The sequence below is a fragment of the Dendrobium catenatum genome, unplaced genomic scaffold (genome assembly GCF_001605985.2).
Source record: "Dendrobium catenatum unplaced genomic scaffold, ASM160598v2 fragScaff_scaffold_1684, whole genome shotgun sequence".
NCBI lineage: Eukaryota > Viridiplantae > Streptophyta > Magnoliopsida > Asparagales > Orchidaceae > Dendrobium > Dendrobium catenatum.
Genome location: NW_021320146.1, coordinates 972632 through 989538, shown reverse-complemented (window position 1 = coordinate 989538; position 16907 = coordinate 972632). Strand labels below are relative to the sequence as shown.

At 31.4% G+C, this 16907-nt stretch overlaps 1 protein-coding gene across 1 annotated transcript; it reads right to left on the bottom strand.

The window, feature by feature from the left end:
- Positions 1–5411: 5411 nt before the first annotated feature.
- LOC110103105 (reticulon-like protein B11) lies at positions 5412–16232 on the bottom strand. Its single transcript, XM_020831674.2, has 6 exons — positions 15918–16232; positions 15632–15812; positions 15405–15546; positions 15263–15332; positions 14968–15129; positions 5412–5750 (listed from the first exon to the last, which is right to left on the bottom strand). Exons 1-5 carry the CDS (start codon positions 16033–16035, stop codon positions 14972–14974), a joined length of 669 nt encoding a protein of 222 aa, XP_020687333.1. The 5' UTR covers positions 16036–16232; the 3' UTR covers positions 5412–5750; positions 14968–14971.
- Positions 16233–16907: the final 675 nt, after the last annotated feature.

Here is a 16907-nt window from a genome sequence, read left to right as displayed (position 1 = left end):
CCATTCTATCTTAGGTATTATGTTTTAAGATACAACACATTAATTATATGTTAATAGCTAATCTTCTTTGCTTACATGCAAATGCTATATTTTTTTTTGTAATGTAAGTCATTATCATGTGTATGAAATACAATATTTCATAAAATGCAATAAAATCTATAAAATTTGGCTACTATGTATTTATTTCATAAAATCACAGGTTTCAATCTACTCAGTAAAATTCAATAATATTATCGTCAAAATACTCAAGAGTGTCATATATATTATATACAAGTTGTACAGTGGAAGTTTGTTAAAAATAAGATATCACAATTTTTACAAGTTATGACTAAATTAAAAATTATAAGATACAAAATACATAAAATCATTGAAATCAAATGTAAGATAATGGTAGCCTACCATGAGATAAGCAATTTTTTTAGCTAGAATGACTGTAAAAAATAGCTCTAAGACCTCGAATTCTTATATTCTCTCTCCTATCTCCTCTCTCTTTTTAATTTTTCATTGTTCCTTCTTAATTAAACCAATGAGAAAGGGAAAATAAAGTTTTAATAAATCATTTAAGTGCTTAAAGACATTTATAATAAAATAATATGAGAGTATGAAAGTAATTATACCAATTATTTAGGTTTTAGCATAAAATCTTTATAAATTCTTTTATATCTTTAAATTTAGAGATTAAAAAATTATAAAAAATATATTCATAAAATATCCCAGCATGTCTAAAACAATAGTGAAATCGATTTACATCACAGACATCTAACTGTCTCAAAAACCCCACTTGTATTGACAAGTGTTAATTTCTTAAGAGATTGTAATACTTATTATTTTTACATCTACATTGCTCATAAAATTAGGAGAAATTTATAATAATTAAATAAAAATATTTTATATATTATAGCAAAGACAGTTTGCAAATTTAACTTATAATGACTACTAACAAATTATTCGATTGAATCAAAATAAGGGCTATTTCTCATACTCACCTTATTGTTTATAATATTTTGGCTATAATTAAGAGTTCTGTTGAGTAGACTGAGTTTAATAAAAAGCAATAATTCTGATTTTAAAGGTACTCATAATTTTGTAGTTTTTAACTTTTTATTGTATTTTTCCTATTTTTGTTACAATCATGTAAAATGTAGTATTGTGATTTAATTATTTAAAAAAATCCTCTCTCTTATATGTGTGTGTGTTCTACATGATTTGAGATGATTAATTGTTTATGGTGAAATGATAAATTATAATAGAATTAGCAAGTAAATAGAAAAAGTAAGTTTAAAATTTTCCTTTTTAAGTTTTTGAGGTCCTCCCTCTGCACATAATCCAATCACTTCCTACATTCAATGAGCAACCTCCTCCATCTTAAGAATCAAAAGGTATAAGCTCTCTAAAAACTCTTAAACAACTAAATCCTTATAGATTCTTCAAAAATCACAAAAGACGCAAGCCTAGATAGTAGTTATTGATTCTCAAAGAATCTTAGAATGCTAAACCCACATATGTAAAAGTTTTTCTATTTGTCTAATAGCCTAAGAGAGCATAAAAGAGTCAAAAGATTCATGTTTCTTCACTTAGGGCAACTCCAATGGAACGGCAAACACTTGTTTGCCGTTCTTGCTTTGCTCCAACCGACCGTCATTTCTCACGTCATTTGATGGCGGATGAACAGTGCAACGCCAATATTGGCGTGGCACTGTTCATCTCCGCCATTTTGTTGATCTCTACCGAACTTGCGGAAGAAAGGCGCGAATGACAGTTACGGGGCAAAATGACGTTTGATTGGAGATGAATCACGGCATTTTTCAGTTCCACTGCATTTTGGAGTGAAAAATGAGATTTTCGGTTGGAGATGCCCTTAGAAGAAAACAAAGAAGGAAAAGTAGAACAATTTCATTGTTTCATGTCCAAAAGGAGTTATCAGTTATTTGATTACTTAAAGCGTACTTATATTTGATCAATGCTATGAGTTTTTGTGAATACTAATGCTTGTTATTGAAATATTTAGTGAAAACAAATTCCTGTTATGAGTTTTTTTTTTCATTATCATTATGAAAGACTTATGAATTATTTGATTACTGTTAAAGACCAATATAGGCCCATTCAGATCAATAGTTCATCCTTATTTGACTGATTCCTATCAAAAATAACTCACTTAACTGAAATAATCAAAACAAATTTAGCCTTCGTTTGGAACAGCTTTTTTATTGCTTTCTAAAGTAACTTTCTGGAAATTTTTGTACTAAAAAATTGCTTCAGATGACAGTAAGAAAGTTGTCTCAAAAGAAGCCTAAGACATAATGATTACAATATATTTCAAAAACATGATGATGTGTTTCTCTTAGCCCAAACAAAAATCAAAGCTAATTATTGTAACAGTGTAACGCAGGATTTGTACTATAACATTGTCATGTATATTCATTCCAAAAGGATAACTGTTTTAATATGATCAAAACAGATTCTGTAGACAAAAAATATTCCAATGTGTTTGGATGGTAATGACATTTTCAAGACATCATTCAATTTGCCTTCTTTCTTCTAGAGATGTGTAACTGTGGAAAGAAATTATTGCAATTGGAAACCTAATATAGCTAAGGAATTAAGGCATCGATCCTTTTTGCTTATCTAAAATAAATATAAATCTATAATGATTTTCAAAAATTTTGAATCTTTGTCAAACAAAATCCAAATTTCATTGCTAGCTAACACTATTTTTTCATTGCTTTTAATAAATTTTTGTACTGGAAAATTTTTTACGGTAGCTTTCAAAAAAAACTATTTTGTTCATAACAACTTTACAGAAATCCCAAATAGACCCTAAATAAAAATCCTATGATATCAAATTTTCTCTATAGTGTAATACATGTTCTTATTACCTTTTATAAATTTGGTCATATTATTTGTAATCTAAAGTTATTTACTCTCACACATATAATAGATCCATTTAATTCATCATTATTTGTGGTGATGCTAAGTTATTTAATTATCCTAGTTTGTGCAATTGAATTTAATCATTAATGTTAATATTATGCTCAATATTGATAGACATTAGACTTCCTCTAAGTAATCATATACAAATACACATTTTTTCCCTTGTATTTTGGCACACCTATAGATTATTTTACTTGGATACAATTGTTTATGCATAATGTTGATCAGTCACTCCATAGTCTATCACATTGTTTTTCATCTCTCTTATATTTCAACATTCTTAACATCACTAACATTAATGAAGAAGTTGATGTTGCTCTTATCACCAACTATATTTGTAATAATGCTCCTTGCAAAAGGGACATCTGTGATATCAAATATAAGATCAAACATCAATTCCATCCATAATCACAGAGAAAATTAATGCTTCTAACTTTAATGCTAACCTATGACATAACTGCAGATATGAAGGCTTCGTTTGGGACGGCTTTCTTATTGTTTATTAAAGCAATTTTTTAGTAAAAAAAATTAAAGCTTCGTTTGAGATAGCTTCTTTATTGCTTTCAAAAACGGCTTTTCAGTATAAAATTTTCTAGTTCAAAAAATTTTTGCACTAAAAAATTGTTTTAAAAAGCAACAAGAAAGCTGTTCCAAACGAAGCCTAATTCTTGTATTAAAAAGCTACTTTAAGAAATGGTAAAAAAAGATGTCCCAAACGAAGCCATAACTATCCCTACTTGAGAAAAATTATTGTTGCCATTTTTTTGGTTCTAAATTATGGTTTTATTGTTTTGGCTGACTCAAGATCTTAGCTAATGGTTGTAATGTCTCTCTCTCTCTCTCAAAAATTAAAAGTTTTATATTGCTTTAAAAAGAAGAAAGAAAGCCACCCAAATAAAGCCTTAATCAAACCTTCTACATAAAAAATGCTAAGCAATTTATTCATACCTAATGATTTGGCATGTCATGAAAATATGCAGAAAAGCAACGAAGCAGGAACTAATTACTTTAGTCTATGATTGGAAAATGCCAAAATGGGTAAAATTGTAGGAGTCTACGCATCAGCCTTTACTGCTAGCAAAATCGTTTCACTGATTCTTTTGGTAAGAAGGATTGAATTGAAAGGTAGGACAGACATCCCTATCAAATAAAGAAAATCTGGAAGATACGTAGGCAAATAGAATTCAATTGAGGGTCATCCAAAACCTTCTACACTGATCGCAAAGTCGTACTGTAATTTTATCTGAATTAATTAATTATTCTGCCAAACTAGCAAGATCATTGACGCTCGAATAGCCCAAAAAGAAAAAACCATCACCGGTTTGAAAGCTTAGTTTATAACCGAGTTAGAGTCCATTTGGAGCAGCTTTCTCACAAACGTACTTTTAAGATAACCATGGGGGTCTGTTAGACCGGTCTAGCCAGTCCATACGAAACCGGCTTGCGAAAGAGAGGCGGTATCTCCGCCTCCTGTGGAGATTGGGCTATCCGAATGCCCAAGCAGAGAGATTCAGGAAAAAGAGATTTGAGAGGGAAATTTGAATGTAGAGACTGTTTAGAGATTTTCTTTTGAATTGTATGCATTAAATAGTTTGTTTTCCTAGGGTTAGGGCATCATGAATTTGGCTGAAATTTGAGATCTCCTAGATTTAAATTTTCTTTGGGCTCTAGAGGCGTCTAGAGATTTGGAAGAGATCGATCCTCCTCTCGAATAGAGGATCAATTGTATCTTGCTATTTTCCGTTTCCCTTTCATCAAATAATACAAACTATCTATTGTTTTCGTGGTTTTGTGTGGACTTTTGTGAAGAATTCTTGCTGTTTTCCGAAGCTTGATAGGAAATACTTGAGATCTGCAAGTGTTTCCTATCAGGGTCTTGTTTAGCTACAACTTTGTTGCTGCTTTAGATATTTCCATGGACAAAAACAACATTTTACAATCAAACTTTTTAAGATTAAAAATAAAATCTAAAATATCTACAGCAGCTTCCCAGAAAACCTGCTTTAACAAAAATCTAAAGTCGCTCCAAACGACTGTCAGGCTTAGTTTGGGATGGTTTTTTTATTACTTTTTAAAGAAACTTTCTAGTACAAAAATTAAATTCTTTTTATTAGAAAATTACTTCAAGAAACAGTACGAAAGTCGTCCCAAACAAAGTCTTAACCATAGTGCTTTTAAAACACAACATAAAGGCAGGTGACGTCACAAAAATTCTACTATTTTTCTGAACTTTTTCCTAAGAATATAAGACAAACTTTCCCACCCAAAGCACAAAAATATAAACAGATAAATAGGTAAACGTATTGCCAGAAATTTAAGTCTGATAACCAAATGAAAACTGGGCATAATTTTAGATCCAAAACAGCACGGCATACATAGAAAGAGATTACAAATACCATGAAATCAAACGCCATATAATACTTAGACTACCTTAGAAAATGGATTCCTAACACACAAAATTTAAGCAATTACGCTTCTAATTTGAGGCAAAACATTCAGCATATAGAAGGCTCCAGGAAGTAGAGGTCAAACATAAAACATGTAACACACTCTTTGCACCTTAAAAACTACATAAAACGCCTGTTATTATGAAAAATTCACATAATTGACAACGCAAAACTGGAGGCATTTAAATGGAAACAAAACATTTAAATCGTGACAGGAAAAAGTAAATGATCCACAATAAAACAACAAACAAGGATAGTAAGAATATTACATATTTTCCTTCCGGTTGGAAAGCTCGCCTTTGCAAAGCAGAAAAGTTTCTCTTGAATAAAGGATTATTTTTGCCAAAAGGACCAGAGTTCCGATCAATGTTCCTATGGAAGAAAATTGAAGCATTATTTATTGCTCTGGCAAACGCCATCAATAAAAGTAAGACAGTTCTTGGTTTAATGATTACGAAACTGAAGTGTCAATAAATGAATTATGAAAAGAATTACAGTGGTTTCTCTATCTTGAACTGTATGCACAAACAAATATATATATGCACGCACACATAGGCAATCATACTAAATTTTACTGAGTATGAAATGAAAAAATCCAACTTTACCAAGTTGAAGATACATTAAATGTATCAAGTTAAATCAGATCTTGACCAGTAGCAATTTCGTGCTAGAATGGTTTATTAATGATGGAAAGTTCTCTAAAGAAGCCGCTTCTGATCCTTGCAATTCTGTAAGAGTTTTTATCTCAACTTCAAGTTACCAAACGTGAAATGCCATGTGGCAAATGTAATGTTTATTTAATGAGACATTTTAATCTTTAAGATGATATGCTGATGTAACTAAATCAATTTTTTATTTTAAATATATATAAATAATTATAACGAAGATGAACATATTTATTTAAAATTTAAATTCTACTATTCGAAAAGATGTGTTAAATTTTTTTTTTTATTTGGGGTGGGGGAATGTTATTGTGATATTGCCTAGACATTATTGTTTTCTGAATTTATAAATAAAACTAAGATGGGAATTGAAAACATTCATTTTTTCGTGACTGTTGAGCTTTACAACTCTTCTTTTTTCTACGCAACACATATTTATATGTTGGTTAAGAGTATTGGCTATCAATCAAGAAATTATGGATTCGAGTCATGCGTATGTAGTGTGTGTATGAGTTTACCATAATGGCCTAAATCTCGAGCTTGTTTACAACGGGACGAGCTCGGGTTCGAGCTCTCCTTTTGAACTAGACTCGAGCTCGAGCTGAATTTTTGATTGATGAGCCGAGCTCGATAAGGCCATTACTCAACTTGACTTGACTTGTTTACACCCCTACAACTAACTAGTATAGGCTGCTCGATCAATTGATGCAACAAAATATTTTCTTTCAACTCTTAGAAGGCAAATTTGGCGAGATCAACAAGTCACTTAAAAGAAGATAAAGCAGAGAACGCCCAAAAAGAAAATTGAGGCAACTGCTAAGAAATTAATAAGTCTTTAAAAAGGACACAAGTCTGTCGATGATGATTTATACTGTTAAAAAGAGTGGCAAGATCTTAAATGCGCCCTTAAAAGAAATGTCAAATTTGAATAACAAGTTCAACTGTTAAAAGAAAAAAAAAAGGGAAGAATTTGAAGACAACTGACGAGTTCTTCGACACACTAACCCAAATTATCAAGTGTAATCAGATACGTTCCTCAAAATTTATGGAAGGAATTCACTTTTGTTTGAATAAACTCGTAGGAAAAAAATCCTCATTTAATTTACCAATATAAGGAGACTTTCAAGTTTCAAATCAATAATAGCAAATACAAAGTTCAAGTGAATGAGAATAAGAAAATGACGAGAACAATGCGACTAGCAACCAATAGTTTTTCATAAGAGATCATTTATATATTTTCTTTCTTTATAAAACTCTGTTCTTGTATAAATATTGAAATAAAATTTTAGTTCAATTCTTGCATTCACTATTTAGCTTAATTCTTTCTGTGGCTTCTGAGTAAATATGAAGTAATTTATCATGAATAAATTGAATACAGAATAAAACTTACCCAATAACTTCATCAAGTTGATGAAGTTGATGAAGTGGATGAATACTGAATAACATCATCAAGTAGTTAAATTAGGCCAATACTGAGTAAAACTTCAATATCGAGTTTAACAAATGTCGAACATAAGTTCCTCATTGGAATGGTCAAATACAAATCAAATTTTATCAATGAAGTGAACAAATCCCGAGAAGAAACTTAACAATATATTTATCAAATTAAAATACATATTGATAATAAAATTTATCAAAGATAAATGAATCCTAGTTTATAATTTTGTCGAATAGCTTAATTGCCACTCTCTGAACTTCTTACTCAATATTTATTTTCTTGGATATATCCCTAGTTAAGTTATCGACTTTAATAGGCCTCACCTTGCGCCAGACTTTGTCTTCATGGGGATAACCATTTAGATTCGACTGCTAAAAATGGACTCTTATGCTACTCAATGTGAATCTTATTGCAAAGGGAGAGTTGAGTTCTAGGGCATAACCTATGTTCCAAATGATATATTGAAAGAATAAGATATAATGCTTGAATTTTACAAAAATTCTAATATGAAATGAGGAAAGTTTAAAAGTGAGGTGAGTTCAAAACTGAGATGAGTTCAATAATAAGTTCCTAAAATAACTTTTAAATGTCCAGGTAAAATTCAAGAAATTTCTTCACAAGATAAAACCTTCAAAAAAAAAATTTTTCTGACGAAAAAAATCTACTTGACTAGTCATTTATGCTGACTTAATAAGTTATACTCGCCTGCTTAGAATGAGTTTGTTTGTTGACTTGATGAATTCCTTTTGAGCTGAGAACAAACTAACTTACATAGAACTTGGCTCGAATCCAACTTTTTGGATAATAGGTTAAATAACATATACATGTAGAAAGATAGATGAATAGATAGATAGATGAACTATTTTTCACAGTTTTTGAGCAAATGCATATGATCATGTCCTAAAATAATTCTCACATAAGAATTCAAGAGAATGGCTGAACAACCAATTTTTTCATTTATGGATTTGAATATCCATAAAAGGAAGTTTCAATATTTATGTAACTTCTTCGCCTCAACCCCCCCCCCCCCCCCCCCCCCCCCCCCCCCCTCCTCTCTCTCTCATCATTTTCTATCTCTAAGAGATTATGCATTACAAAAGAGAAACATAATGACTTTGAGAAAATTGTTTTCCATTTCACCTAGGACCAACAATCAATGACAGAATATTAGTGGCTCAACTAGCCTTGTCCTATTGAATTTATATGTCAAAGTAAAAGAAATGTCAAATCCAGTTGGAAGATTTAGAAACCTTGTAAATAATAATTCCATATTATAATATGAGAGAACTGTAACACTATGAATTGGAATACCGCAAAACACATCGCTCAGGGATTAGGAAGCAAGTTATAAAGGAATTTATGGCATTGTCCTAGTGAATCTATATATCAAAGCAAGAGAAAGGTCAAATCCAGTCGAAAGATTTACAGCCCATTGTTAATAATCATATCATATTATAATATCAACAAATTGGAATGGGGCAAAACACAATTTCATGGGATAAATGAATTTAAAACCTTCACCTATTAAATCTATATATCAAGCAAACGAATAGTTGGAAGAATTACAAGCCATTGCTAATAATCATTCTATAGAACAATATCAAAGAACTCGAGCACTTTAAGTTGGAATTCAGCAATATACATCATTCATGGGATTAGAAAGCATCTTCAAAATGATTTTTTATATTAAATCCTACTTGAAATAAAAGTTTCCTATCTGAAACTATAAACACTTGTATTGATAGCTTCTTAATTCTCAGTCACAGGCCCCTACACGCTTAATAAACATAAGCCTTCATGTTGACAATACATGAAACATATATTTTTTTAAATATACTCATAATAAAGCTATGTGGAGTCTTCAACTTTCCGCTCGCCAAACTTGGTGAAATTTTAAGGCTAACTCCTTGTTGACCCACTTAATATTCAAGATTAAACAAAAAAGATTGCTAATTGATGAAAATGAGAACTAATTATTGGTAAAAATTGAGCGGCCAAAAAATATAATCACTTTACCAGTTAAGTAACTAAATTAATTTCTAAATTTTCTATTTATTGTTAGGTTCAAACATGTGCTACATTTTTTATCCAAAAGTAATAGATGTTACAAACTATGAAAATGGAATAGTGAAATCATAATATCTCCTGTATTTTTGACGTTCATGCTTTCTATGCTTATCTGGTCAAAGATATATATATATATTTTTTCTAGTGTGTTTGGTTGAGAGAAAATGACAAAAATAGTCCCTTGACTTTATATGAAAGATCAAAATAGTCACCAACTATATTAAATGATTATTTTGATCCATCAACTCCTTAAAGATGAACCAAAATAGTATCACCATGAGATTATTTTGATTCTTTTTTAAAGAATTGAGGAACCAAAATGATTCTTTAATATAGTTGGGGACCATTTTGATACTTCATAAACAGTCAAGGGACCATTTTGGCCCTTTTCTCACTTGATCAACATTGGCTCCCACTCCATGACACTAGGAAATCTGACCCTAACCCCAGATTTTCGAAAAAGAAACCTGGGCTCTTGCTTCATTCATAAACCTAGAGTCCATGATAGCACTCAACTCTCATTGATGTTGCTAGAAACAACAATGACAAGATAAGAGTGAATTCACTTATATTATTATCTCGTAACACTACAATGGAGATCTTGATGACATGACAATGAATCCACAACGAAGATAGCCATATCAACACTTCAAATGGCAGAACAATGACTAAGGAACCCTTCTCTATATCATTTTCAGGACAAAGAATACAAGCCTCAGACGCAAACCTTTATAACGAAAATGAATATCCCAAATATGACACTCTGTTGGTAAACCCTTATTGCAAAAGTTGACAATTACCTCATATAAAGATTGTGGACACCCTTTATGCACCTCCCAAAGAAGTTCACTGATGATGCTGTGCAAGGAGGAAGATGAGATTAAGTCTATGCTCCAAAGATGAGAAGTCCCATGCTCTTAGATTAGATTTCTCTAGGAGCTTCATATCAACGTCAAGATATCTGATAATAGAAATAATTTGCAATCCTTCTCTCCGTAAAAAGATAATTACAATAATTTGGTCTCAAAAACATCTCATAAGTTTCCACCCCCTTGGCCCTATCATGGTCTCTTCAAAGCAACATTGCCTAAGCATCATTTTCATGCATGTCAGTACTAAGAACTTAATGTTTATGTGACCACTTGATGACATGAAAGAGAAGATATGCACCTTGCTCTTCCGAATTTCAAACAAGTAGAAAACCTTGGAAGCAAATCACCCTACAATGATGATCCCTAGGTCAAACTCATCACACAAAAAAACTTGCCCTGTATTGGCAAGAATGAGACATGTAACTAATCATGAATAGAAACTATTAATTCATCGATGTTGATTTACGATCAACAAGCAAGGTTATAAGGAACTGCTTTAATATACGCAAGTTCAGCTGCCTTCACATGATTACCTATTATAGATCATAATACCAATAAGATTCATCACTTCAAATGCTAGTGACCACATAAAATCCCTGGGCATAGAACTCCTCTTTTAATTAGCTATCCCTAGTCCATGTCTTCTACCACAAAAACATGACCATTAAGGCCCATTAGATGCGTAAATGTTCTTGGAAAGAAGAATATCTTATTATCAAGTAGAGATCCTCCAACTAGAATAATTCTCTCTTCTCAATGTAGGTATCTTCCCTTATTGCATCATTCAAGGCTAACACGGAAATTTACTACAAACCCCATCTTACTGTCCTTGGGACCTACTAGGAGTACTAGGATTAAAAAAATCCCTCCAATAACTTGGCTCCATATACAAGATGATAGAGACTCCTCCATATATTGTTGATCTTTAACCTAAGGTCGATGTTGTTCAACCTATTTTCATTTATTCTAGTACAAAGAAGCCTACAGATGTCTTCTATAAAGAAAACAAGTTCCAACCCATAAAACAACATAAATAGAACTTTAAATTTATAACACACAACAACAACATCAAATCTTTATCCCACTAAATCATGTCGGCTACATGAATCAATTTTCTCCATAATGTCCTCTTAAACAGTTAAAAGTCAAATTCTCATTTAAATCTAATAAACACAGACCATTTTTAATACTTTCTAACCGAATCTTTTTAAGTCTATCTCTACCTTTCTTAACATAGCCCAAATCTAATACATCTAATGTCCTAACCGGGTCATCAGAAGGCCAATACTTTTTATGTGACCAAACCATCTAAGGAGACTCCTCTAATCTTATATGCCACTAGAGCTACTCCAACTTTTTCACATATACACTCATTTCGCATTCTGTCTCTAAGTGTAAAGCCACACATCCACCTAAGCATCCTCATCTCTGCAACACTTAATTTAATTTTATGCTTCTTTTTTTATGGCTAATATTTTGTGTCATAAAGTATTGTATGTCTCATCACCATCTTATAAACTTTTCCCTTAAGTTTAAGGGGTACTTTTCTACCACTCTATAGGCCTGATGCATTCATCCACTTCAACCGTCCAACTTGAATTCTACTAATAATATCTCATCTATTTCACCATCGCTTTAAATAATGGACCTGAGATATCTAAAATGTGCACTCTTTTAATAACTTGATCACCCAAAGTCCCAACCCACCACTAGATCTATTATTACTAAAATTATATTCCATGTATTTAATTTTTGATCTACTCAAATAAAGAATTTTAGGCTCTAAAGTTAACCTCCGTAATTCAAGTTTTCCTTCTACTCCCCTCTCTAGTATTATCAACAAAAAGAATATTATTAGCAAAAAGCACATACTAGTCTACATCCTCTTGTAAATGTCTAGTAAGAAAATCCAAGACTAAAGAAAAAAAGATATGAGCTTAAAGCTAATCATTGATGTAATTCAATTGAAATAGGAAAAACTTGGTCAAACAATCTTGCATTTTGAACACAAGCAATAACACCCGCATACCTATCGTAATGACTTGAATATAAGTATTATTAACTCATTTCTTTTCTAGAACTCTCTAAAACACTTCTCTTGAAACTTTATCATATATTTTCTCTAAATCAATACATATCATATGTAGATCCCCTTTACTCTCTCTATACTTCTTCATCAAACCTCTCAACAAATGTATAGCTTCCATAGTAGACCCATTCAGCATGAATCCAAATTGATTTTGAGAAACATTAGTATGATATCGTAACCTATGCTCAATTACTCTCTCACAAAATTTTAATGTAAAACACATTAACTTAATTCCTCTATAATTTGCACACTATTATGCATCACATTTATTCTTAAAAATGGGAACTAACGCACTCCTTCTACACTCATCTAACATCTTTTTAGTCTTCAAAATAATATTAAAAATTTTAGGAAGCTAAGAAATTCCTTGATCTCTTAAGTATTTCCCCACTTTTATTGGAATATCATCATGTCAACAATTTTTTCACATTTCATTTTCTTTAAGCCTCTTCAACTTCAATTTTGCTAATACGAAGATTAAAAATAAAATTCACTCTTTTCATTTATAGGGTGCTAAGATCACTAAAATCAATCATATTCTCATAGTCCTCACTAAAAAGCTTATCGAAATATCTCATTCATCTATGTTGAATATCCACTTCTAAGAAAAACATTTTTTTATCTACATCCTTAATGCACTTAACTTGAACTGGATCATAAGTTATTATATCTCTTTGTTTAGCTAACTTAAGCATACAACTTTCGCCCTCCTTAGTATCTAATATATTATATAAATCACTAAAAGCTAATTTTTTTCATCATAAATTGCTTTCTTAGAGTTCATACAGACCTCTCTACATATTTCCCCATTTTTTTGAACTCTTATATATAAACTATTTTTCTATAACAAAGCTTGTAATTTTTATTTTTTTTTCACATTTTGATTCCACCACCACTTTTGATTCGTCAAGCATATAACTTGCAACTTTCTTAATACTACTGGTTACTTTTTTCACATAACATTATCTTCATCATGAATAATTCAAAGCTTAAGATCTTAAATCTTTTTATGAAAAATACTTTTATAAACGTTCTTTAAATACCATCATCTAATCTAAGACAACATTTTACTTTATTTTTTATATTTCACCCTTCCTCTTAAAGTTCAAAATTAATAAGCAATGTTGAGTATATAAATTTTCACTTGGAATGACTTCACAATCTTTGCAATCTAAATGAACTATTTTTCTTATAAGGAAAAAAAATTAATTTGAATTTTTATATGTCTATTCTTGTAAGTGATGAGATGTTCCTCACTCTTTTTAAATAATATATTAGCAATTGCAAAATTATAAGCTAAAAAAAATTTAATATGATCATACCACCTTCATTAGTCGCTTCAAACTTATAGCCACCATGATGCTTTTAAAATCTTCTACCACTCCACTAATATGTCCATTTAAATCTCCTCCTATAAAAACTCTTTCTTTAAGAGGCATCATTTGTATTAATTTTTTAAATTATTCCAAAATTTAAATTTTAGACACATCCAAACCTACTTGAGAAACATAAGCACTTATAATATTAATAATCTTAGTATCAACAATAATCTTTAAAGCTATAATTGTATTTTCAACTATATTAAATTCTACAATATCATCCTCCATATTCTTATCTATAATCGCACCTACACCATTTCTAGTACAACTTCTACTTGAATACCAAAGTTTAAATCATAAGATATCAATCTCCTTATCTTTCTCTCCAACCCATTTAGTTTTCTAAAAAAATAGAATATTTATTTTCCTATAAATTATAATATCTACTAATTACATTAATTTGCTTATAAGAGAACCTATATTCTAAATTCTTATTATAATTCTAATTTCATTGACTAGCTTCTTTTCCCACATCCACCCATGATGTAGGAGTCCTTGCTTATTTAACACTACTTCTGGACATTGATGCAGCGGCCCTTGCACACTTTTCACTGTATTCAGATCATACAACATGTAGCTTTCAAGGAACACCCTAGCATTAACACGTCTTTAAATTTATATTGAATTTAATTTATCTTTGATTGAATTGAATAAGCTAGAAGAGAATGTCTTCAATTCAGCTGAAATAATAGAAGACAACTTCCAGCCCATAAAACAAAATAAATTCATCATTAAATTTAAACTTTGTTTGATAGATCTTTGATTGCATTGAAATAGTTAGTATATTATGTCATTTATTCATGCTAGATAAAGCAGTTATATATGAGAAGTTTATCAAAGAATGAAAGAAAGCACATGACAAAATTAGAAACGGTCCAGCTACCACATCATGGGATTTCAAATAATATAATTAAAATTCAAAATACAACATCAAGAGATTTCAAGCTGAAATCAGATAACTCCATTCAATTTATAGTACTACAACAAACCAAAACTACTGCAAAACATGGACAAACTCCACCAAATCAACATCATCAAGTCGTGTAAAATGGCTTGTATATTGGGGACAGAGAATGTAACACCTTTCTAATATAACTTCTTTTCCTTATTTGATTGTCTTAATGTTCTTCTAAGGGCATGATCATACTGCTTCAGGAGGACGCTGTGTGCTAAACAAAGTTTTTCATCAATAAGATCCTGGTACTTCTCATACAATGCAGGAACCGTGAGAGAAAGAACAACGCCTGCAGCCAAGTCAAGAGAAAAAAAATTAGGCCAACAACACGGGAGGTTTTCCACATCATTTTTTATTACTAATCACAAAACAATACTCATGCAAAATGAAGCTGTTTATAAAAAAATAGCAAAGAAACTCACCAATATAGACAAAGGTGAGGAAGCTGAATAAACCGCCAATATAAGAGACAATCCATAACACCAACATTACCTAAGAAATTAGTCAGAATTTGATCAATGTTTGTCTCCAACGTGTGAGAAACGAAAGTAGATGGATAAATACCTTAAGGAAAACCTTCCTGTCCCTTCCAATGGCAATATCACGTGCAACAGACAATGCATGATTGATCCATACCCGCGCCTCACCCGAAACCCTTCCAACGACCTCCTCTGAAACCTCGAGTTTGGGAAGCGGAGGGAGAGGTCTGAATCAAATATTAACACCCGATACAAGGTCATACCACGAACAATTAATGCCTCAAGTAAGAAAACAGAATATGGCGGTGAAACCTATTAAGAAGCGACGCAGATTTCGCCCAGAAGAAGAGGATGGTGACCAAAAGAAGCAGCGAGTTCGCGGCCAGAGACAGCAACCCGTACCCGGCCAATTCAAAGAGGATCCAGAAGACAGTAGCAGCCCCAGCCACAGAAGCCGTCGCAGTTGGGTTCCTCCAAAGTAAGAGATCGGCAACTGCATCAAGGTAGAACCCAATAAAAAAGTTTAACAAATCAGCATCGTCTCGCAGAAAAAGGAGGGGCTCCAGCTACAAGGAAAAAGAATATTAGGTTGAGAGACCTGCGCCGCTGCCGAGAGCAGCGTGGACGGATCGACGTCTTCGGCCAGAAGCAGGAGACTGGGGAGATTCGGGGATGGAAGGCCGTCGGTCTAGGTCGAACGATGCCGCAGGAGCCATCGAAGCAATCGATCTAGGGATTGGACCAGGGATTCCCGTCGCCGGCGGATCTCCTCCAATGGTGGAATAATAAGGAAAGAGTAATCAAATAGCAAATGAAAAAACTTCAGTTTGCAGTAAAATGATAAAATCAAAATGGAAATGGAATTGGAGATGATGAACTCGTTTCTTCATTTGCAAATTTTGCAGGGCCTTTTTTTTTGTTCTTTTTTCTGGAAGTTTTATAAATATTTATTTAAAAAAATATTTACACTTATTATTATAATAATTATAAATTTAATAACTAAAGAAAAAAATTTATGGGAAAATAAATAATTGATGTTTTGAGAGAGACTCATTTGGTATAGCTTTTTTATTGTTTTCTAAAATTATTTTTTAGTATAAAAATTTTTAGTTTAAAAAATATTTGCACTAAAGAATTATTTTTAAAAATAAGAAAGTTGTCCACTTGTCCCAAATTATTTTAGTACAAAATTTTTTAAACTAAAAAATTTTGTATTAGAAAATTGTTTTAAAAAGTAATAAAAAAGTTGTCACAAAGGAAGCCTTGATTTTGTACAAAAAGCCGCATGCATGAATAAAAGTAATTTATAGAGACATTAAAGTTTTTACATAAAAATCTAAAAAAAAAAAGAGCTATGGGGACTTGCTTAGTTAAAATAATATGTTATATAAGTAAAATTACATATGTTTGTTTTTCCCCTCAATTGGAATAGATGAGATCAATGCATGGATTATTACCTTCATCCTTGATCTCTTGTGAATGTGATGTAGAATACTGAATAAGTTATAGGAAATGAGAACGATGATCATGATAAACGTTAGCCAATATATGTATGTGTCGACAATGAGCTGGTGTGAATAGAAGAATT

Bases quoted from the DNA above. Each gene is read 5' to 3' on its own strand.
- LOC110103105 (XM_020831674.2), bottom strand. From the start codon at position 16,035: ATGGCTCCTGCGGCATCGTTCGACCTAGACCGACGGCCTTCCATCCCC. The intron at 15,813-15,917 runs GTCTCTCAACCT...ACCTTGATGCAG, and splicing joins TGCTCTCGGCAGCGGCGCAG to TTGCCGATCTCTTACTTTGG. The intron at 15,547-15,631 runs GTTTCACCGCCA...TATTTGATTCAG, and splicing joins TCTGCGTCGCTTCTTAATAG to ACCTCTCCCTCCGCTTCCCA.